General features: G+C 36.7%; 1 protein-coding gene across 1 annotated transcript in view; it reads right to left on the bottom strand.

The window, feature by feature from the left end:
* CNTNAP2 (contactin associated protein 2) overlaps positions 1-20,640 on the bottom strand; it is a 1,078,336-nt gene extending 1,057,696 nt beyond the window's left edge. The window contains exons 1-2 of the mRNA XM_079302400.1: positions 20,582-20,640; positions 19,765-20,120 (exon numbers count right to left, since the gene is read on the bottom strand). Of these exons, the coding sequence (XP_079158526.1) occupies positions 19,765-19,861 (97 nt within the window). The 5' untranslated portion in view covers positions 19,862-20,120; positions 20,582-20,640. The remainder of the gene's footprint in view (positions 1-19,764; positions 20,121-20,581) is intronic.
* Between the last annotated feature and the right edge of the window lie 5,214 nt (positions 20,641-25,854).

The raw sequence follows: 25,854 nt of genomic DNA on the forward strand, positions 1-25,854 counted from the left end.
TTTGAGAATAGGGAGATATTAAACTTGAATGTAACAAAATCTTGGTAGCATCTAAATACGAAAAAGTAATCTATCCTGTTTCTTAATTCCTCTCTTCTAACATTATAGCTCTCTTCTTTTTCCGATCTCTTCGCTTTTTCCATGTGCTCAGAAAGATAATTACTTTATCTCTTATGCCACAGCAGTGGCTTGAAACATCTAAATAATTTTCAGCTGTAGCACAAAGAAATTAATTCATTTCGCCAGAATTGGAAAATTAAGGAATAGAAGTGATACAAATTCAACACCTAAAAGAGGATGAAACAGAGCTGTGGGTGTTCTTATATTACTGCTGAGGACACTGCTAGTCCTTTACTTAGTGCTAGCTAACAGAGTGAAGATTTAGGACTGGCATTGTCTGAACCCAGTTTGTGTTGTATTGCAACCTTTGTTAACTTTCCATAAATTTAGTTAAAAAGTACCTTTGTGTGTCAGTATTCAATTTCAGGTGTCACAGGACTTTGCTGTCAGGCAAATGGAGCTTAAGGTGAATAATAACATTAACAGGGAGCGAGACAAAGTTTGTACAGAGAGAGAGGGTCTTTTATAAGTTTGTATGCTATATAGTATAGAAAAAAACATTTGGAACGTTTGGAAAAAAGGCCAAACAAATCTACAGATACATGGACTTTTCTAAAATCTGAAGGAGATACCAAAGCTATCAGGATTTTAAATCATGCATTAATTTTTTTTTGGGGGGGTTACACCTGAAGTGTAAAGCAGTGATTTAAAATCAGCATTTTATATGGTTGCTCTCTGAAGGAAAACATTTCAGCTCCTTCTTTCAGGAGGAAATATTTCAGCTTCTTCTTTCTGCTTTAGAAAGTAGATGAAAAGCTGCTTGACCATAGGAAAATAGGTTTTGAGGCAAAAATTATATTCTACAGCAATCTGACTCTAAATGGACAATGGGAACAAGTCCACTTGACTTACTACCTCATATCCCTTCTGCAAATCAAGTATCTCCCTCATCTGCTTGCATTCCTCTGCAATTTGCACATAAAAAGCCTTAAATAGTCTAAGAAGGTATTATGATTAAGTAATGCATGCATTTGATCCTTATAAATGTAGGTAATTTCTTATTTAAACAAGTATGGATGACTTTGCAGGTACTGCATACTTGAGTAATGATTATTGCTTTGAGCACAATGTCTATACATTATTACTAGATCCCTAATCATGGAATGCTATTATTCAGCTATAAATTATTATTATGACTTATATTGCACACACACTAGTTAGAGTGTGGTGCAGTTTTCTTTAAGATTGATATGGTAGATTTCTACAAAAATAGGAATGCAATGCGAGTCATATTTTATTTTATACCTTAGAAGTGTGAAAGTAGGTCAAGTTCTGTGCCAAAAAATATGTTGAAAACTTTTAATTATATGCTGGAATGCCACAGAAGATTGCATTCACTGCATAAGTCAGCATCAAAACTGCATTAGGTACATTAAATAGTGGGTTCTCTGAAGTCATTCAAGTGATTGCTGTCACACTCAACACTTTTTCACCATACATCCAAACTTCCTCCACTGGAAAACAGTTGGATGAGATGGTGAACACCTTTTAAATCAAATTTCATCTATCAACAGTAAAACTATGAAAGCTGTCTATTTTGATGCCATGCTTTGCAAAAGAAAAAAAGCAAAGTTTGTTACAATTTAAAAAGAAAAAAAATCCCAGATCATCATCAAGTTGAACAAATATGTTATGGATGGCAGTATGTTGAAGATAAAAAGGAAATATTACAACAGTAGGAAAAGAACCTCTGTCTTCCCATACAAAGTTAGAATCTCTGGCTACAAAGAAAAAAGTTACAGGGTACCAAGGCACGGTTCAGGCTACTGAAAGATTGGGGGATTGAAAGAAATTGATTTTTCAAAAATTGTTTATCTGAAGAGACAATTTGTATAAGAAGGGTTTCCAAATGGGAAAACTAATTAAAAAATATTCAGATATGATCATTTTACTTGTTTGATAACAGAGGAATTTTAAATGAAAATGCTTTCAATATTTTCAGTGCACTGTTGAAAGCCACTGTTCTCGTTTGATGTCTGGTTGATTTTTGCATGATTTTATTAACTTAAATATTATATGCTTTGGGATTGCAATGATCCGGTATAATTTAGCAGAAATATAACAAAAAGGACAAAACTCCATGATGTTCAGCAATTAAAAGAAGTGGGGAGTAAGAAGGAGGTTGACTTACTATGCTACTATTTTTAATTAGAATTTTCTGATCAAGAAAATAGTAGAGTTGTACTCAATAGGCTTCTAATTTTCTATGCTTGTGTACCAAATGATCTGTTGAATGCAAAATAGGGGTTTGATTAATCTTCTGACTTATTCCTTGTACAAAAACTGATCTGAAGCTTAATGTTCTTCTTTGAAAGAGAAGCTTTCTTTCACACGTTTGTTCTCAAAAAAAAGTATTCAGATGAAAATTAACTTCTAACTGCCTGGGGGAAAATGTTGTTTGTTGTATAAATAGCTAAAAGCTTACTCACAAAGAGAACTTTTGACACAGATTTTTTAAAAAAATAAACTCAAAACCCTGAGTATGGCATGCTGGTACTCCAAGATGGCTTGAGGATTTAGTAGGCCACACATGTATTAAAAAAATAGCCAAGATACAAACATGGGTGTTTATTTGGCAACACCTTCATTTGTTTGTGCAGCAAACACTTAGATAGTCATGGTTTAAATCCCCAAACACTTAGATAGTCATGGTTTAAATCCCCAACCCTCTCAGTTCAGTCTCAGCCTGAACTTATGAATGTTAAAAAGGTGGGAATAGGGGATTTTATTTACTGCACATCAAAGTAAGACCATACCTGAGAAGGCATCTTTAAGTTAGGTAATCAAATTTACTTCTGTTTCTGGTTATTTAAATCTGGTTTATTAGGAAAGCTTCAGGAAAGACCACATGCAATGGTTGGCAGCCAAAAGAGGGTGGCTAAAGCTAGATGACCTGCTTTCCCAAATGCCTGATTTCCTTGCAATTAGCAATCCCCTACTTAGTATCAGTCAATGCATGTATGAACATGCATGTCCATGAACAAAGAAGTCCATCCTTAGAGCTCTGACCAATTGTACTATCAGCTCTGATCATTATAAAGGGAGATAAAAGTTCCTCCTGTTTGTTCATAACTTCCTTCTCAGTCTGTGTCAGCTGGCCAACTGCCTTCCAAAACTCTCACTGAAACATTTCATCCATTTTATAATCACTCCTGGAAATGGTCCTAAGTCTGCCCTAAAGCTCTTAACAAACAACTTAAAAAATCCCAATTTGTTGACCCCCCAGAAGCCTAGTAGTTTTGAAATTTCTGACACTGACCTCCAAGGAAACACCACTTTTGACTTGAGGCCTTGAAGAAGGCTTCCAAATTTGAGTAATGGGGTTAAAAGCACAGGTGTGAATAAAAGGTTAGAATAAAAGTGTGTAATTTCACAAAGTGAAGGGTTTTGAATTTAGGGTTTTAAAATAAAGTAATAAGTATGGGACAAGATGGAAGTTCTTATGTATCGTCTCTTTCTCCTTTTCTGTTCCTTCTTCCTTCTTCATGGTTTCAGTCAGTAGCTTTTGGTTTGATAGTTAGTGCTGCACTGCGGGTTATTGGGTCAAAAGTATAAATAACATAAGTGTTAACTTTTAATCAGACTGTTTAACTTTAAAAAACCTTGTAATTAGCACCTCCATTTTGCTCACTTTTAGCTAGTAGCTAAAAGTGCTGCAAGAACTCTGTTCTATAGATAGGTTTTAATAAACAACTGAGCCCAAACATGAAAAAATCCATCTCCTTTGTATTGTAATCCTAACTCTAAGTAATGGCAGAAAAAAATAAAAATAAGCCACTAATTAAATAGCACAACAAACCACTTACACCAATTCTTTGCAACAAGGTCTTTAAGGCATCAAATTTTGCACTTGCACAGAACAAATATTTGCATTTCTGAAAAAAATCAGCTGCCCCACTGCAGCTAGATCCGAGAAGGAAACACAAGAAATGGGCAGCCTCTTGTGAGGAATGAAGAATATTATGCCTGATTATTCAAACTGCAACTCTCATGAACTGCTCCCTTGCTCCCAGAAATTGAATTAACAATAAAATTAGTAAAGTCACCCAGTGGACTTGGATCTGCAGTAGAGAAGTGGAAGGTTCATGTCTATTTCCGTGTGCAAATGATTGTCAGCAATCAATTAGATATATCTCTGAAGTCTTTACTGATCTTATGAGCAGCCACATAATCCAGCAACCATCTAAGTTATTCATATTGTCAACCTGGCTCCATATGAATCATTATGTTCACTTCAAGGCAAAAGTGGCCCTAATAAATTTTATCCTATTTTTAAACTGATTTCTAGATTCCTTTTTAACTGCCCAGTGGACATTTCAAGTGGACTTTTACTACTCCACATACACCAAGTCAGATCTGTCTCCTCAACACTGCACAGCACTGAAGCTCTGGGGTTTCAACTTCCATGTTCTGCTGATATATCTCCTGCCAAGATAGTCTCCAATGTTTTGTTTTTTAAAACAGACCAAAAATTTTGGAAATATATGAGATTTTCAGAAATTATACCTAGCAAAGATGCTTATAGCAATTTAGTCATTTAGTATATGAAACATAAAACTTGGTAAAATACAGTAATATTTGACATATGGTTGTGCAATCTATTTCTGATGCAACAGTATATCTGATGGTGTTAAGATCAGATTATTAAAATTATTAGAGATGTCTCTGCTCAAATTAAGGTGCAAACGAGACCATATGCCAAAGGCAATAGTACCGATTTTATTTAGTAATAAATGTGAGGGAGACAGAGAGATAGAATGACAAGAGGTCAGGGATAGAGAGTGACTCCATCCACAAGTGGCAGGGGGAAAGAATCCACAGAATGCAAAATCTGTTGGTTTTATAGTCCCTCAGGTTCAGGTGGGAATGACCAGGTACCTCCCCTCAGGCAGGGAGCTTCACACTGGATGATGTAATATTGTGGAGCTCAGGATAATTTATGAGTCTTTGACATCTTCTGAGATACTGCAGTTGTCTCTCAGTGTAGTTGAATCAATCATGATCCATCAGCCAAGATGAATACCTTCATCCTACATCTCAATGTCCCCATCTCAATTCAAAGGGGAGTATTCACAGCTTAATGATTATGTAAGGAAGGACATAGGCATCCTCACAGGTTTCCCTCTCATCAGCCTCTTCCCTTATCTGGAAACCAGACTTCCAGTGTGACCAAAATGAGCCTAAACCTGTTACAAGTTGCAACACTTTCAAGAAATCTCTGGAGATTCTGTCAAGTGTACCATTATTTTAAATTAGAAGATATTGACAGACAATCCATTGCAAAACATGAGTAGTTCAGATTTTCAGATCAGTGACAGAAATGTCTTTAGCTGAACATGTATTAATAACTATTAAAACTAATATTAGATGCATATTACTTTGCTGAAGTTATGGACTGGAAGTGCAGATGCTTTAAAAACCACAAGATGGTAATTAATTTACAGTATTTCTGGAAAAAGATAATGGCTAGGATTTCAAATTATGTAAATGTATTTGATAGTTTGCTCTCAAAGAATCAGAGATATTCTGATACAAGATTATCATACTCTATCCATTCATTACAGATTAAATTCCTAATCAATTAATTTAACTGGAAACCTTTCTATTATTTTAAGCTCCAAAATTTTGTTAGTCATCTGATATCAGCTGAAAAGTCACACTTAACAGTCAGACCCATCCCCCAAAATAACTGACAGTTCTACTTTCTATGTACCATTCAAATCACTTACATTTTATGGCCTAATTTGCTGCCATTTTTAATGAACAGATTTTGCATATTCTAAAATTCAGTGTTCAGTACCAACTAGATAAATTATAATCTGTATCTCTGAATTGAACAGAATGTAACCTTTGTAACTTTAAATCCTTAAGAATTAATTTCTGAAGGGTTTATCCTCTCTAGAAATAAATTTGATAACTAAAAAAAGTTAATAATTATTTAGGAAGATTGCACATAAGTCAATAAATTCTAAAATAACCTTGAGGTTGCTGATGTGTGTTTATTATTGTGCTCCTGGAAGTCAATGTCTGTTATCTTCGTGTTATTTTTTTCCCCATCTTCACTTAATCTATGAGAGTAAGGTCCTTATTATTTAAACCATAAAATTATTCAAGTCACAGAAATTATACTAGCTGAGGAGTTAACATTTCCAGAAAATCAAGCTTTAGGTATGAAGTCCATTTAGCAGACTGGTTAATTATGTGTATTAAATTCAATTTAAACACATCCAGAACAATGCAAAGCTTGTATTTGAAGAGCAATTCTGCAGTTGAATCAGATTCTTTCTTTGAAAGTATTTGTGGTGCCTTCTGCCAGCCAGATTTCATAAATTCTTTTTAGAAATCTAAGGGATCTTTTGCTGTATAGAATGTGGCTGGATTATTTCAATATGGTTTATGAAAATATTATTGTTGCTAAAACCAAATTAGAGGAGATCTAGCACTGACAAATTTTACTGCTATCAGTTGTGTTATCAAGACTGTTTTATGCACACTGCTCTTCTTATTAAAGGCATAGATTACACATAGTCAGATGCACATTTTAGGGTAATTCTTACAAATGGTTTGCATATTTATTCTATATATATCCACAATAAAAGCAGCCCAAACATGCAATGTCCAACAAAAACTGCAGGGAACTAGGGAACTTAATCAGCACCAGGTTATCTGTCTTCTCCCAGAGCCTCTGAACAGTTTTCAAGGAGCTGAGTATTTTACAGAAGGAAGTCCTGATTCCTGCCCTTATGGTCTCCACATCCCTTCTATCATAAAACATCCCCCAGGATCTATTCACATCTTCCAATTCTTGATGGATCCACCTCAGATGTTAGTATGGATTTGCCTGCAGGAATATACAGAAAGATGTCAGTTTTTTCCCTCCTGCTCCTCTGCCAAAATCAAAGGATAAGATTCTTCTGGAATATCACATAAGTATTTTTATTTGAATTAGTTGAAACGTCTGCCTGGGGCAGAAGGAAGATGGAAGGCAAGAAAATAAAAACGGTTGAGTCATTAAACACCAGAGCTGAAAAATATTTATATTCTTCACTAAAACTGACACCAGAACAATTTTTCTTTGATATGTATAAAATTTGCATGTTATTAGAAGTATTTGTATCTTTATATTCTGAATTACTATAAGATCCTTTATAGCTTCATGTTCATTTCTTTCTGCAATCAGAATTATTAAAGCAAACCAAGGAATACACTGATTTATAAGTACAAATAACAGGCTACACTTGCAAATAATATTTTTCTTCTTGGAAAGCAGAGTATTGTCTTAAATGTATGTATAACAATAAAATGCCAATCACACCTCAGAAATTGCACAAAAAATTCTCAGAAATTCTCAGCACTCTGCTAATCTTTATGTCTGTGTAAATGAGACACATGCCAATAAATTATTTTCACTCCTATAATCAGACTTCAAATATTTGTTGTGGTTTCTCAAAATTATACAATTTTGTTTATAGTTCTGTTGAAAATTCAGTCTTATTTTTCTTTGTTTTCCATTTATCTCCTTTTGTTCTGTTACTCGTGCACTTTTCATTTAGCTGCTTACTTGAAAATATGCCATCTTACATTTTGGGGGATGCTTTCCTACATCAAGATACTAGAGGGTATACAATACAGAGAATCTTGAGAAATCCAAAGGAGCACTGCATGTACACCCTCATCAGTAAAAAAAATTGTCAAATACATTCTGATACAGAGTTTGAGGAATATGTGCAGGGACATGACTGATCTAGAAAGACTGATCTCACTCTAATGAATTTTGAATATGAGTCATGTCTGAAATTTCAGTACTTACTTCCATCTCAAGATTTTTCTAGTTTGGTTCCATCTTCCTTTTTTTAGACTTAGTCAGGAGAATGAAAGGAAACTTTTAGGTCATAACTGTGAGGACAGAATTCTCACTCATTAGACTGTTTCTTGAGTGTCTGGTTTTGTAATAGGCCTGTAATCTAAGTATCCCTGTTTCAGCATATCAGAATGTATTTCCCTGGTCCTCACTGCCTGCAATTATATTTTTTCAACAGCTGTACAAGTAAGAAAAAAATACCTCCTAGTGAAGTAATAACAGAAGTTATTACCTAGTGAGTAGTTTAAGCTACCCCATTTCAGATTTAAAATAAAACCAAAAGTAACTTCCTTTCCCAGTGAGGAGAAAAATAAAATCAACTCCTATCTCTGAGCACTCTTCACAATGAACATATTGGTTCTACTGATATTACATAAAAGGTAAATTCAGCAACAGAAGAGAATTGTTTTTCTAATTCAGAATATAAATATTCTCTATGACATCAAGAATTCCGAACTAACTATTCACTGTAAATATAGAAAAAGATGCCAGTGAAGACTGGGAGGGGCATTTCTATGAGACTGACCTTAGTGATACAGCAAAATGTTAAATTAAGAATTCAGAGAATCTCTAAAATCCCTAAAATCCAAATGAATGCAATTGCTTGAAACCAACAACTGTGTTGCTCTAGCCTCTCTAAGGCCATGTTATCTGCTGGACAGATTTAGATTCGATATAAGAAACCCTATTTGAGCAAGGCAAGATAACCTCCAGCAGACTCTTAGAAAGTCAACCCTTCTGTAAAACAGAAATTCTGTAAAACAGAATTTAGCAAATACATTAAAATTATAAGCAAAAATTTATAAGGTTTAATTTGTCTATGCACAGAAATCATAAGAACTATTATTAAGGGGAAAAAAAAACTCAACAAAACCACAGGTGTGGGTGCTGGATTTTGTGTTTTGGAGTTTTCTTTAAGAAGTGAGAGAGGAGTTGAGGAGAAAAAGGAACCATACCAAAAGACTGCTACACATAAGTGATGAATTTGGCAATCACTTAGAAAAGACAAAATCATGCAGTGTTAGGAAAACAAACAAGACTGCATAGTTAGATCCCAAAGTGGCAACAAAACAATTTACATTCTAAATAAAAGCTGACGAAGATGTTAAACAGAGGTTAACAAGGCTAGACAGTTTCAACCAGCAGGGCAAGCTGTAACTGAGACGGTCTCTGCTGATTAATCCAAGGAAATTCCAGAAGGCTGAAAGAAACCATGGAGTGCAGAGACTGAAAATATGACCTGCACATTTACAAGCCACTCCAATAACATTGCTGCTAAACAAAATAATAGAACCTGATTAACAAAAATTTAAATGCTGTAAAAGCAATTACTGAAAAGCATAGTTTTTAAAAAAGTAGATATTATTAAATATCCTGATCTTCTGAAAGCGTATTCTTTTTCTCTGAAAATACAAGATGTTGTTTCTGCATACATTGCAATAATATGTATTTTGATTTCTGAAGCTAATTGAATGGCAACCCACAGTATTTTAAGCAAGATTCAAGATTATTGTAAATGTGGCTCTCTAATCTTAACAAAGGAAATGAGTGGTTTCTAGTGAGAACCTTCTAGCGGAAGTCTGATTTCTAGTCCTTCATTGTTTAACATCTTTATTGTTTGAACTGCAGAAAAATGCACAGGCTATGAAGCTGAAGATGACTTGAAGTTTACATTCAAAAGCTTGGGGCAAGTAAGTCAGCTGGTAAAAGGAATGATTAGGCATTTCAATGTGACCATGTTTGAAGACATGAACTTAGGGTAAAGAACATATCTCCAGACCAGGACATTCAACGTCAGAAAAAATGTCAAAACCCTGATAGGTATGTGACTTGGGAAAAAAAAAACAAAAGATACTGTACCCCTCTGAAAAATAAGACAAGGAATCTGATGACAGCTGACATGAAGTCTGATGTGCTCAGAGATATTTTTCCTCAAGTTTTTCCTGACGCCTGAATTTCCCACATCTCTCAAGACCCTGAATATAAAGGCAGGGACTCTGTTGTAGGAACAGACTAGAATCAAGGCCATCTGAGGAATCTGAAGATAGAGAAATCCATGGACTCTGATAAGATACATCCCAGGGTCCTGAGGGAACTGGCAGATAAAAGCAGCTCTCTATCACTTCCAAAAAGTCATGACTGTCAACAAAATCCCCAGTGCCTGGAAAACGGGACACATTGCACCCATTTATAAAAATGTGTCAAAATGGATACCCTGAGAACTGTCATCCAGTCAGCCTCTGTGCCTAGAAAGTTCATGAAACAGTTTCTCCTAGAAGCTCTGATGAAGAATATGAATGACTAAGAGGTATATTAGGGAAAGCAAACATGGTGTCATAAAAGGCAAATGATACCTGACAAGCCTGGTGGCCTTCTATGAAGGACTGACTCTATTGGTAGATGAGAGAAGAGCTTCTGATGTAACCTACCTGGCCAACGACACAGTTCTACACAACACACTTGTCTCTGAATTGGAGAAATATGGGTTTGGCACATGAATTGCTAGATAGATAAGGATTGATTGGACAGCCAAGCCCGGAGAGTCAATGGCTCAAAGTCTGAATGCAGATCCAAATGGAGATGAGTGTTTTCTTTCAGGGCTATTGGAACAAGTACAGTTTCTTTATTAATGACCTAGACCATGGGGTTGAGTGTACCCTTAGCAAGTTTGTGGAATGAAATCGACCTCAGTGGTACTGTTGGTATGACTGCGGGAAAGGATGCCATCCAGAGAAATGTGGACAGGCTTAAGGAGTGGTCCCATGTGAACCTCATGAAGTTCAACAAATCCAAGTGTAACGTCCATCACCTATGCTGGGGCAACCCCCAGCAGCAATATAAACTGGGGGATGAATGAACTGAGAGCAAAGAAGGGGTTGGGGATATTGGCAGATGAAAACTTAGATGCGAGCCAGCAATGTGCTCTTGCAGCCCAGAAAGCCAGTAGGATCCTGGAATGCATAAAAAGCAGCATGGGCAACAGGTCATGGGATGTCACACTGCCCCTCTACTCTGCTGTCCTTAGATCTGATATGGAGCACTGAGTTCAGCTCTGGGGCCCCCAGAGAAGAAAGACATTGACATTTTAGAGTTTGTTGACATGAGGGCTGTGGAAATGGTCAGAGGGTTTCTCCTTTTCATAAAGAGAAACTGAGAGAGTTGGTGTGGTTTATCTTGGAAGAAAAGGCTCCAGGCAGACATTTCCATACTTAAAAGTGGGCTACAAGAAAGACAAATACTTTTTCCCAGAGCATGTACTGATAGTATGAGAGGAACATTTTTAAAATAAAGAGGGCAGATTTAGATTACACAAAAGGAATTAATTCTGGAATAGACTGCCCAAAGAAGCTGCCATCCCTGGAATATTGGGGTCAAGTTGGACAGTACACTGAAGAATCTGGTTTGGTGAAATGTGTCCCTGCCTGTGGGGTGGAGTAGGACTACATGACCTTTAAATGTCTCTTCCAACCCAAACCACTCCCTGGTTCATTGCTTTTATGATCTGTAAAGCAGAAAGAAGCAGTAGTATAATCTACCATATCACTGTAGCTGGACTGTATCCTTTTTGGCTTTACATGTTATGAATATGTAGATTTGGAAGCATAATTCACTCAGAGAATTCTTCTAACACAATTTTTTCCATATGAATAAAACCTATGCACTGTACTGACCTACAATCTAAAATTGCATTTTATGAATAAACAGGGTTAATAAAAACATTCCTCATAATTATATTCTAATAATTATGTTTTGAAAAAATAAATCTTAACTTCATTTGTAATATCTGATTATCTGATTTAACAGGCCAGGATTATGGCACAGCAATTAAGCAGTGAAGGAATTTCAATTGAGTTATTACCTGTGTACCTAGCTTTCACAAACAGATGAATTAATCAGGAATCAATGAAGACAATCTCACTTAGTTTCAGGCTCAGCAAATTACTCAATAGAGTGAGAATTAAAGAGAAGCCAGTGGAGTCATTTTGTTGCTGGAGGAAAGGGTAGGGAGAGGGCAGAGGGTAGGGAGTAAGATGATGAATAAAATCAGAAAGGAGGCATGTGAAAAATGGCAAATGGATTAGGAGCAGAAGCAAAAGGGTGTGTGTATATTTTTTGAAAAAGTTTGGAACAGTAATGGGTACCTTCTCTTATCTAAGGGAACTCTGCTATCATTTCTAACAGCTTGGCTGTACCAGGGAAGAAGCAGGTAGGACATTCATCATATAACTGACAGTATGCCCATAGCATAATTTTTTGGATGCAAAACCAAAGGAAAGAGCACTGGAGAGTACAGCTTGCTGAGGCTTGGGAGCATGTATCCAGCAGAGCCTGCCCTGTAGAGGATATTCTTCTGACTCTGCTCCTCACAGAACCCCCCTATTCTCCTAATGCAATGCTGATGCTGTGGACAGGGCAAACTACTCCCTGTGACTCCATTCCTCAGAAAAAAAAAAAAATATTATGTGGGAGACAACCTCAGCCTCTGTTCAGCACATCTCTCTCCCTTCTTTCCCATAGCCCAGAACAATGGTGGATGCCGCTAGTTTTAATCTCTGTGTTTTAAAATTAACTCATTAACCTTTTTTATTCTTTTTCTTTTTACTTTTTTCTTTTAGAAATTTGAATTTTTTTCAGTATTCAGGGAAAAATGTGTTTCTTCCTATGTTTCATGGAAATTGATGACAGAGTCTGAAGATCTTAGGAAGGTATCTGTGTTTGAAACCTGAGTCAACAGAATGTAAATTTAGTATTTTTTTGTTTTCCTGTGTGTTGGCTTGCTACTCTAGGGTTTTGTTTTGCTTTTCTTTTTGCTTTTCCTGAACCACAGTCGTCCTTCTATTTCCATAAAATTAATAAAAGTACATTCCAATTTAATTACATTTCAAAGTGTGTTTCAACAACTTTACACCAATGATACTTAAAACCAGTATGTAAAACATGAAAATGTTAAATATATTAAGGTTGCATTTCCTGCTGTGTTTTATCCTGTTGCATTAGGCCCTTAGACAATAATTCTTCCCTTTCTTCTCTGGCAAACCTTCCATCACAGACATCACAGACTTTCTGCTAACCCTTATGGAAATGGACCTTTGCAGTCTCCTCAGCTCATGTCTTTTCTATTACTTCTCTATAAATTCCAGGTTTTCATTGTGATTACGGTTAATACCAGTTGAAGTACACAAGATGATTAAGCAATCAATAAGAGACATTTTTTATCAATACTTAGGTGATGATACATCAATTTTACAAAATCAAACAGAATGTTTATATTTAGACAGTCATTAAATCTACAAGAAAAAAATACTTTCCCTTTAAGATGGGACTTAAATATTCTAGATAGAAATAATAAATGTTCATTCTAAAACACCACATTTGTTTGTGGGACAGAAAATCCTTTGGCTAGAACAGTTCAAATGCTTTCTGGCTTCTAGAAAATATTTTTAGCTGCTTATTTTATTTACACATTGAAAGTTGTAACCCAACTTGATCTTTTATCAATACAAATGCAAAACTGGCAACAAACTTCCTAGCTATGCTGAGTCAATTTTAGTAACTCATTTATTTAAAACATATTTTTGGAGTGCATACATCGCTTAAAATAAAATATGTGATAAATATTTCAAATGGTGATAAATATTAACATCAAATGATGAACCATAAGTGTAAATAAGTTTGCCCATCCTCAATGGACTTAGCATGATCATTTGCTTAAGTTAAATGTCTGAAAGAACCATCTCTCCTCCAGGAGATTGTAAAGTCAAAAAATCTCTAGCCTTTTTTAGGCAGAGGAAAGAGGTAAATGTGAATGTCAATATCCTTTTCTGCTCTGAATTATCTGCTGTTCAACCTTAAAGACCCAATCAGAAAAGGCTGCTGCTACTAGAGTGAATGAATACTGAGACAATTTCTGAGGTAGGAAAGGTCTCAGCTTTGTAAAGCTCTCTTAAAATTGCAGAGCTATCAAAACCAAGTGCCCAAGTTCTTTGTAAATGTTAAGCATAAGACTTGAGAATTCTTTTATAATATCTATGATGTCTTCTTCCCAGTTGGAACTGCAAGTGGCTCAAAAGAATTGATTACTGATTACTGCAATTTTCTACATCACCAAATTTAGAGATTTAACATGTTCTGCAATTAGTTGGTGGTCTTGGATTATCTACCTATGTAATGCCAATGAAGTAGCTGGATAAATGAAGTGCAATACAGATAAAATCAATGTTAGTTCAAAGGCTGAAGTCTCAAGAACCTTTTTAATCATTTCTAATATCTCATACCAATGTATCTCATACCAACAGTCTGAATCATGACCTCACTGACAGAAAACATAACCACACTGTTCCTAAAATGTGTGGCACAACTTCCATTTCCTTCAGCTCAAGAAGGCACAAGCTAATAGGCTGGTCTCTTTATCCTACAGGTCTTCCTGATCTTTTAAAGAGGGATCTCATGTCTATGTGGATTTTTAAAATAATGCTGTAATTTTAACTTATTTGAAATTTCTAAGAATAATGAATTTGCAAAGTCACCATCATTTCATCTGATGAAGAAGACTCATGTTGCTCCTCTAGTTTCCTAGTTGACTGGAACTCACTGCACTTTTGTAAGATGAGCATGACAACTATTCAGGACATGGAGATGGGCAGGGGAACTCCTCAAAATTTTGCCAGTTATCTTATTTTGACCTATAAGTCTGATGAGATCAGCTTTTGAAAATCTAGAAAAAGAAAATGCAGAAAGTCCCCCATGGTTTGTGCATAGTTTGTTATTGTCCCAAACATTAAAAGTTTTACAGTCTTAAAAGCTCCTAAACATTGTGATAAATACTAGACTGCAAACATTAGATTTGACAATTTTAAAGTCTTAGAGATCCAAGTTGAAAGTCCTGAAGAACTTCTATAGGAAAATCTACTGTCTGGAATAGATCCATTGTAATGACAGTTATTCAAGAAGAGGTGCAGTCTTATGTTGAATTAATAATTAATTTATATAATTAAAAATTAATAATGATATATAATAATTACATAATTAATAATTATAAAAATAATTAATATAAATAATTTCCTATCCCAATTGCAGCAACTGAAACTGAAAAGTCTCCTGTGTTAAAATACCTGAGTAAAAAAAAAATTGACAAAATAAAAAATATTTCTCCTCTCCTCGCAAAAGAAACAACCAATATTCAGAAACAAGTTTTCAATTCATAATCTTTAACTACACCTTCAAACTTTCTTTTAGGCTAGACTACTTATTAAAGAAATTTTTATGCCTTATTTCACACTATTGCACCAGAATTTAAAAAAAAAAACTAAACTAAACACAAGCAAAGCAAAAACAACCCAAGCAAAAGCCAGTTTTTAAAACAGTAGTTCAATGACTTTTAAAATTGATTCAATGCCCACTGACACCAAACTTTGAATCAGAATTGCTGTATCTAGATGAATTTCTGCAATCAGGTTTTGTGCAATGTTGCATACACAAAAGTTAAAGACTCTTTGAAACTGGATTTTCAGCACTGACACAGGCTTTGGCTGCTGTCACCAATTTTGAAATCACAGCAGACTATTTGATACTATATCATTCATTCACATACAAGTTAACTTATTGCTCAAGAAAAAGACAATTTATTTAGAGTCATGATGAGTAACTCAATGCAATATTGTTAAACAATAAAAGTAACTCAGCAACTCAGTGCAATATTGTTAAAACTGTCACTTGTCTGTTGAATGTGAATTTTATTATGCAGTGATGAATAGCACCTAAATAATAATACAATTATACAATGATGGATGCAAATTTTGTTCTAATTTATAGCTAAAGTGTTCTAGAAGAACGAAAAAGAAAGCATATGTTTAATGTTATGACATTCCATGAAGTTAAAAGAAAGCTAAGCCCTCAAATTAGAAGTTTAGTATATTTTAAAGTGGTTTGACCCCCAAAGATAAGAAAAATTATTAAATATTAAATGTACTTTAAAATGGTTTGGTATACTTGAAACTAAATTCTGTGGGACCTCTGAGTTAACCTCATGACAGCAAGACCTAAACTAAGAAATTTTGATCAGTAAAAAAAATAAAAAAATAAAAAAAGGAATTGATCAGATTTCCAAAAATATCATTATATCTGAGACATTATCTGGAAGAGAACTATTCCTCAAATGTGAATCTAACAGAATATATGGCATCTCATATGCCCAACATAGGCATACACCTTTCACCAGACCAGGTTGCTCAGAGCTCAATCCAACCTGGCCCCTTAAAAAGGACTTTCATGTGCAATGTCTTGCTCTTTCAAAAGGGACGTTGCTCCTTTTCAATTCTTTTCCCAGGAAAATAGGGGTGTCATTCAGTCAAAGGTAAAAGATGCATATTTTTTATGTTACATATCTTAATGATCTACCGTACATGCCCCCCATTTGATTTCTGCACCAATGGGTTCAAATTTCAACTTGAGCAGTGCTATGGGACCTACGACAAAAATAAGACAAGAATCAGAACTAGAAGTTTTAATAGCTCTGTACTGATCACGTTTGCATTGCATAAAAAAAGACATGATGAAAAAAAGCAGAAAACCTTAGCTGTGAAAGATAATTACTTGCAAAGTGAATTCCTTTCACAAAAAAGGAGATGATCCTATAATTAATATCTTTAACATTCTTTTTAAGTAACAAGGTTTCTGCTTTGTGTGTTTGGGTGTTTTAAAGGAATACAAATGAGAGTTAGTCTATCCATATTCATATTCCTATCATTCCATCTTAGACACATAAAAGCCTATAAAGCACTAAATTTGTATTTCCCGTGTTACTTTTTATCTTGTGATGACCTCTCCTGGTTGAGCTGTTCATTAGCCTTGATTCCAGAAGGGTGTTTTCATTCCTTCATGCTTATTAAAAAAAAATTAAAAATAAAAATAAAAAAGCAGTAATATGAAGAATTTATTGGCAGAGTATGAAAACATGTCCATGAATTGTATTGACAGTAAGATCTGAGCATTAATGCATGCGATATTGTATCACAATGTATGTTTATTACAACACAGGACAGCCTTTCAACACCCACTGCATCTTGAGATAAAACTGAATGAGATTAAAAGCTTTCAACATGATCACTTCTGAATCAGTATTACTGAGAAATTCCATTTTAATGACAGAGATGGATTTACTTTGCAAAGTAAACAAACATTTGAGATACAGTATATTCACATAAGCAATGTCCAATTCCATTCTTTCTGAAAGCAGTATATTTTTCTATGCCAGCACAAGCAGACTGTAAGAAAATACTGAATAGCAAGTTCATATTTAGGGATTTGTAATTCACTGTGCACCATAAATCTTGCATACTTCCTAAAAAATACTGTAAAAAATAAATTTGATGTTGTTAATTACTTCAAAGCCAAAACATAAACTAACAATGAAGGAGAAAATGAAATAGTGGTTGGAAATAAGTTTTACATCAAAGTTGCATTTCACACAGGTTTTAACTCTTTCAGAAGCATTCTCAATATGAGGTTCAAAATTGGCAGAAGGAAAAAAAGGGAAAAAAATAAAAATAAAAAGATGAAGACTAGGTACATTCTCTTGCCAACAGAGAACAAAATTCTCCAATCCCATTCACAATCAGTTGTATACAAAGTTGCAAACAAATCCAGAAAATAGAGCACAGTGACAAAATACAGTACAGTGACCACTTTGCATAGCAAAGCATGCAACAGAATAACCAGCAAAATGGTGCACCAAAACACTGTGACACAGCACTGGAGCTCCCACTGTGGTACCACTTCCCAAGCACCTGTAAACCTTTACAAGAAGTTTCACTATGTGCTGCAATGTGAACAATCCTTTTGGAAATTTAAGGCTGATGTGTACTTCTAGCTATATTTATGTTTCCAGTAAACAAATCTAGCTCCATTTCACTTTCAGAAGTGAATCAGAAATAAAATTAAATGTCACTCACTACTTAAGAAGTATAATGTATAAGCTCTTGGAAAGTGGATTAATATAAATAAATCTTTGAATTGTAAATTGAAAATTGTTATTAAGATTATATATCTCCTCTATTCCTGGGATTTTCTCGCTATAGTGAAGTTATTGCAACCACTAACTTCTCAACAAACTTCTTTCAAAAGTTAAAGATCTGTTTGTTGGAAAATCAGATAACCCCCTGTAGGAAATTTTCAAGTTAAACTACAGCCATTAGTTGCTGAGTGACAAAAACAAACAAAAAGCTCCAAAACCCTGTTAGAGAAAAGCAGGGACTTAGTTTTCAAAGAACAGATATCTGACAATCTAAATTATGATTTCTTGCTCCCATACATTCCTGTTATGCAGAGCCTGAGAGATTAAGTAATAGTATGCCTAAGAAAAATAATATAGCTGGTCAAAACTAAGAAGTAAATCTCAGAATCAAGACTTCTAATTCAAAGGTAGGAAAACAACTGAACGTCCTACAGCCTCTGAGACCTAGATAACAATGAAGACATTGCTGTGCATATTTGTTGGCACACAAACAAACATACAAATGCAAATAAATTCTGGAATAACACTTGTTTTCCAATAGGTATTAGAAAATAACAGATAGAAACCCATTAAGAAAGCATAGCAGTGCTGCAATTCCCTAATAATTGCATTGTTCATTCCTGCCCCCAAGGAAATAATTAAATAAATAATTATATAGAGTGATCTACATAGCTCTCTATGCTGTATATGCATTACATTCTATGGCAATTCCCTGCTTGGTCGGTAGAATCAACCTCCATTCACATGTATTCAATCCCAGCACATATATCCATAACATTTCAGGACACTTCCTTCCTCTATAAACAGCCGATCAAGCCAGCAGTATGATGATGAACATAAAAATCCACTGTTACATTTCAGCATGCATTTCAAAAATACTTGGCAATTGGCAATGTTTTACATGGTCTAAAGAGAAACAACTGAATACTTAATACTGACATCTACTTGCAAAATGTTTTGCTCGAAACTGCAGCTCAGTGCAATGTTAAAGATTTGATCCAATATCCACTGAAATCAATGAATATGCTGTCATTTTAACACTGATAGCAGAATTGGATTCTGTACAGGTGCTCTACACTCCTCTGGTCTGAAGTTCAGCATTTCAGCAGATGCTTGATCATTTCTCTACTATTCCTGCCTTGCTGGGAGGGCAATTGATGGTCTCCTCTAAAATACCTTTGCTCATTCTATTATGGGCAGCAAAACTTCACTCTCAAGAAAAGCTGTCCTGGCTCAGTTCCCTCTCATCATCCCATAATCATTCTTTCCTTTCAAATGAGACAGAATTTTCTCTTGCTGCTCCTCGATAAAACATTAGTTATGGAAACTGCTCACATCTCCTCTTTTTCCTCACAAAACCGTGGAAATTAAGTACTTCCAAATGAAAATTGCATCCTTGCTAAGGAAGGTAGGAAAAACCAAAGCAAATCAAACCGATCAGGCAAACAAAAACTACCTCTAAACTTTGAACAGCTTATGATTCCTTTCCCCCTCTGACTCCATTGCAGAACCAAGATTATATCACAGAGCAGGTCTCTTTCAACTTTCCACACCAGCTACCACTGAAATCACCAAGGAAGATCTGATGGGGAGCACTGCAAACAGTATCAGACCTCAGTGTACACATACACATACAAAGAAAAATCAAACACAATCAAACACAATATCCATAAGCAAAGTAAAAATAATCAACATCACAGAGTTGTGGGAATTTCCCTCTGGCTTAATTGAGAGCTGGAATTGTGCATGTTTCTTAGAAAAGGGTACTTACGAGATGCAGGCAGAGCAGTCCTGGCTCTGCAGCTAATGCTGATGAAAATCCAGAGGAAGAGAGCTGCCCTGCAGCCAGCTCGGGTAACCACAACCATCCTTCACTTCCTGGCTCCTGTACTCCAAATGCCAGCCACGGAAGACCTGCTTTTCTCCACTTCGGCCCCCTTCGCTCTCTCTCCTTCTATTCCTCGGAGGAGGTGTCGAGGAGGTAAAGGGGGCAGGGCTTTACCTTAGGGTAGGAGCCAAACCCCCTCTTCGTCTGCTATCTTTGGGTTTGCAGCAGCAGCAGGATAAGTCCCGGTACTTTTCTTTCCCTTATTTCTCTGTGTTTGTGCGTGTGTGTTTCTGTGCCTCCTTCTCAGAGGAAGGGGGAAAGAAAAAAAGAAAAAATAAAAAAACAAAAAACAAACACCACGAAGTATCAAATAACAAGGATTGTAGAGTAGAAAAATAAACAATAATTTAAAAAATATGAAGAGCAATCCCCCAAAAGACGTGGGAGGAGGGAGGGAAAAGGGAAATGGAGATGAAGGGAAGGAAGAAAGGCGACTGAAGCAGTTGGTGCTGCTAATGCTGCTGTTGATGCTACCACTGCAGCTGAGCCCTTCTTCCTGTACAGAGGAGCGCTGCTGAGAGAAGCTGGCAATAACCTCCCAGCTCAGATATATATACACAGTGTACACGCACACACAGCCGGGCAGCCAAACACACACTCACGCAGAAGCAGGGAGAGGGGAGGGAGGGAGGGAGGGAGGGAGAGACACTCCCGCAGCACAGAAGCAGGCTCAGAGCCTCTCTCCTCATGTATTCATCACCTTTCAGCAGGAGGAAACGCTGCCACTAGCAGCAGCAACCTTCCCCCTCTGGAAAAAAAAAAAAAAAAAAAAAAAAAAAAAAAAAAAAAAAAAAAAAAAAAAAAGACAGGAGACGGGAAAATCCTCTTCCCTACGCTCCCCTCCCCTTCCCTTCGCTTCCTCCAGCTCCTCCTTCTTCCTCTGCGCCCCTCGGGCCTCCAGGACACCGACCGTCCTCTCTTGCCTGGCTCAGATGCAGAGCCGGGGGACGGAGGCGGGGATCGGGGCTGGGAGGTGGAGCGGGGCCGGGGGGGGCCGGGGCGAGCGATGGGGATGGGGATGGGGATGGGGATGGGGATGGGGATGGGGAATGGAAGGGGAATGGATGGGGATGGGATGGGGATGGGGATGGGGATAGGGATGGGATGGGATGGGATGGGATGGGATGCGGAGCGGAGCGGCGGGGCGGTGTCGCGGTGCCGGGGAGCGGAGGCGCGCTGTCCCTGCTCGCTCCGCTGTCAGCTCCTGCCGCCCTCCCCGCCTCCCCCGCGCACACCGCGGCTCCCCGAGCTCCAGCCTGCCGGGATCCGAGACAGGTGGCCAGCAGGCAATTCCTCCGAGCGTTTCTAGATCTGCTGGGCAGCGAGCATCATCCCGCCTGCAGAGAGCTGGGGCTGCGGGAGCCCCTAATGCAGATGTTGCCATTCGGTAATTAATTCTCAGCCCGAGAGCGAGCCAGGAAGCAAGCTGCATTGAAGTATCACTATGGTTTTCACCTACAAGAGATGACGGAGGCAACCTGGCCATATCCCAGCCTTATGCAGGGATGGGAGCCCGACTCTTCTTTTCCATCCCTCTCCAGCCCTTCTGCCCTTAAACAGCTGAACCGAAAGTTATGGCTCACCAGATACGGAAGAATAATGAGGATAGGGAGTTATTCATGGATTATTTATTCTACAATCAATGAGGCAAAGAAAAATGAAAACAATTATTTCTCAGGTGTTATATGGAGAAAGCTGAGAAATGGAGAGGTATAATTTCTTTAGAGGAGCCCCAAAGCAGGGATAAATTATTTTCAGTGACTAATACACATGCTGTTAACAAGTACCGGCTGTTATTTAGTGACTGTGATGAAGTGGTTAAGACCGTTAAGATGAGATTTTCAGGAAGGCCTTGGGATATTAGGATCCTCAATCCTATTGCCTTTCAGAGGGAGTACAGTGCCTATCTTTTAGGTCACTTTGAAAGCTCATGCATACGTAATATGTGATATCCCAGGAGAACTGTGGCCTAGAGGTCTGAGCGCAGCTCAGGACAAAGCTTAAATGCCAGTCCTGGGGAAAGTGTTTCTGTAATCTTGTCCAACAGTCATAAGTTTTCCTCCTTGAGGTTTTCCCTCCCTTACTTTATCCAAAATGAGTATTAATATATTAATATTTAAAATGCTTTCATAGAAATAATGCCAGTATGTATACAGCAAATATGAAATGAATAAGTACACTATGAATTATGTTTTATACTTATTTCTGTTTTTGAAAGAATAAATATTTCCATAGAGACTCTTACCTGCATCATCCTGAGCTCTTTGCAATACCCTCCCCTTTCCTTACAACCCAGATACATTTTGATGTCTAATAATCATTAAGATAAGTGAGGGTTTTGGGAATTAACTAAGAACCAAATATTAATTAGTGACATTAAATTAGTTCAAAATTATCTCTTTCCATAGCTTCTTTCTTGTTTACGTTTTCTATTTCCCTCCTACTGTTTATCCCACAATTTTTCAAGTTTGTAAATCTACATTTTCATTTATTTAGCTACCACTGATAGAGCTGATATAGCATCACAAAGTGACTGCAGATATTAATGGAAAAAACTTCTGACTGTGACATGCAAAAATTTTTGCCACTTTCATTCTGAGTTCTTGAAACCTTTTCTATATTCATTGCCCTTTATAATTCACTTGAATTAGTAATAAACAGCTTCTCTGAGTAAGTACTTAAAGGCTCAGCAGACCATTTTTCAAACAAAATTTCTGTTTTCCAGCAAACATAACAAAAAAAATACTTGCTTATCACATATTCACACTTTTCTAACTATATACATGCATATCACCTCCTTGTTAAGTCCTCCTCAGGACAAGAACCTTGACTTTAATTTAGTTGTTCAACCTTCACACTTACTTAGCATATGATGATTGGGGTTTTCAAAAATGTACTCAAATTGACCATAAGTACGTAGATATTTAAAACACATATATAAAGGATAAGACAAATAACTCAAAACAGGAGGATTCAGCAGGCTGGCTGGCGAATACCTCAATAATGGTGATAGTAGAAAATTCCCTTGTGGTTTGAGGCAGAAGGAATGGCAGAGATTATTGCATTTTTCCCCACCTCAGAATAGGATCAGTCCTTAAAAACTGTATAAAATATTTAAACTATGTAGCAACAGAAATGAGTTGAACAAGGAGAATGCAATTATTTTTAATATAACCACAAGTGAGGCCTGCAAAATCATTAACTTTGATTCTGTCACACAAAGATCATTAGAAAGATTTTCAGGCATTCTTTAGTCCTATAAAACAATCTAACCATACATACTCTTCTCTTTTTTCCTTCTTTTTTCTTTCTTTTTCTTTTTTTTTTTTTCTTTTTCCTGAAGCATATTGTGAAATACTACTTTACAAGATTCAACAAATCCAAATTGAATGTATTAACCTTTGCAACAATACCATGGTCAAATTTTGTTAGGCTACAATATGAAGTTATTAGATACTTCTACTCTTTCTCCTAACCTTTCTTTTCCAGAGTGTAAATGTGAAGGTGTTTCTAAGTAAGCAGTGAGACATGCCTGTGGTCTCAGCAGGGTATCTACAAGCTTTAGCACCCCTATTCTGCAACTGTCAAGTGTTTGCAGCTTGGGTCAACAGGGACATGTACTCCACTTGAGAGGTTAGGAAAGTGTCATAGCAGACTGGGACAGGCACACTAGCCAAGAGGTGCAGAAGGAGGATCTTCCATCAAAGCTACTCCCAGAAGAAAATTAAATGTTGCTTATTTTTTATTTCTCAAATCACAAAATCACATAGTTGTTTAGGTTGGGAAAAACCTTTAAGATTGTGAAGTCCAACCACTAGCCCAGCACTGCATGGCCACTACTAGACCATGTCCCAAAGTGCCACACCCACACATCTATTAAATATTTCCAGGGTGGTGACTCTACTTCCCTGGACTGTCTGTTCCCATGTTTGGCAACCCCTTTCATGAGGAAATTTTTCTCACTACCTGATCTAAATCTGCCACAATTTGAGGCAACTTCCCCTTATTCAATTGCTTTTGTACTTGGGAGAAGAGACCAACCCCCGAATGGTTGCAACCTTCCTTTCAGGGAGTTCTAGAGTGGTAAGGTCTCCCCTGAGCCTCTTTTTGTCCAGTCTAAACACTTCCCTTGGCTGCCCATTGTATGTGTATGATTTACTCTTTATACCCTTCCCCAGCCCTTCTCTAGAAATAGTCCAGCACTTCAATATCTTTTTTTTTGTAATGAGGGGCCCAAAACCAGCCAAAGAATTTGAGGTGCTGCCTCAGCAGTGCCAATTACAACTTGAACACTCCCAAAGCCTTAAAAAGTAGAGAGATATCTCAGACTACTGGTGAAACGTCCCTGACAATCAGAAAGATACTACACTGCTAAAAGATTCTAGTTATTACAGCTGTACACAAATTTTATTGAGCTTAATGGAAATTGTACACACATATTGATGAATAAATAGATCATTCTGAATTTACTAGAGCTGTCAAGCAATGTCTGCTAAGTGGAATTCATCCTGGATAGAGCTATATTTACAGTATGTGAATGTCAAGAGGGAAAACACAATGTCAGAAAGCTAGAAAGGGTAATTAAGAATTTCAAACCCTGGTGAGACCAAATGGCTTCCAATAAAGTGATCAATTGGGAACACAGAAGAAAATGAGCCAACTTGAAAAAGGACTTGCAACTCTTGAATTAATACTGATAATTAAATATCAAACTTCTTTATGCCTAATAAACTACCATTTTAAAATATTGTTTCCCTTTTATATTTTTAGTTTCCCTAGCCATCTTAATGGTAGAGCTCTAAAACTCATCTATAGCAGAATTCCTATCCAAGTCTCTAGAATGTTAAATATGAGGACAACACGGGAAAGACAAATTCAATGTATTTCTAATTATGACATAATAAGGTTTTATGATCACATGCACAGAATGAAATGCCAGATAATGGACAGCTCTATTACTGGAGGAAGTCTCAGGTTTATAAAGAACAATGTGGGGTTTTCTACTGCGAGTGTTTTTACTCATGAGTATTTCTCTGAGGGAAAAGGGGTCACATGAAAATTATGATCCATCTGCCCATGAGAAACTCTAAAGACCTGAAGAAAGTATTTCTTTTCCAGAAATGCAAGGAAAGTCTTTTCTAATCTTAATGCATCTGGAAAGAAAGATGAAGGTGCATTGGCAGAAAAGACACAGTATCTTCTTAACAGAGCTAAGAATATAGAATTATAGTTTGAAGTAAGTGCATTTTTGGCTTGACCATGAGTTAGTTATGGTAATTTTTTTAAAACAACAAGCAAATAAAAAAAATGGAAATATGCATTTCTACAGACATCAAAATAAATTGAAGATGTTCAGAAGTTCAGACGCTTCATGTCCCTATATCGTTTGTAGTCTAAGATGTGCTTAAGACAGTGTCTACCTTTAGAAATTTCTTTTTTGATATCTTGATCTCTATTAATCTGCACTGCATAATGGAACAATTTGACAAACAGTTATGAGGAGCACTTGAGGTCACTTGGTTTGCTCTGCCTGGAGAGAAGGAGATGAGAGGAGAGTTCATTGTGGTCTTCAACATCATCAGGAGGGGAAGCAGAGGGGCAGGTACAAATCACTCTTGTGACCAGTGACAGCACCCAAGAGAATGGCATGAAACAGAGTCAGGAATGGTTTAGTTTGGATATCAGGGAAAAGTTTTTCACCCAGTGGCTGTTTGAGCACTGGAACAGACTCCCCAGGGAAGGGGTCACAGCACCAGCCTGACAGAGTTTAAGAAGTGTTTGGACAATGCACTTGGGCACATGGTGTGACTCGTGGGGTGTCCTGTGCAGGGCTGAGAGTTGGGCTTGGTGATCCTCAAGGGTCCCTTCCAACTCAGCAGATTCTCTGATTCTAGGGTTAAATAATTGTCTAGGTGCATAATTTAAGTGCATGTAAAGAAAGAAAAGCCTTGCTAAAGGAAAATATTTTTTTGC

Source organism: Erithacus rubecula (assembly GCF_903797595.1).
Source record: "Erithacus rubecula genome assembly, chromosome: 3".
In the NCBI taxonomy this organism is placed as follows: domain Eukaryota; kingdom Metazoa; phylum Chordata; class Aves; order Passeriformes; family Muscicapidae; genus Erithacus; species Erithacus rubecula.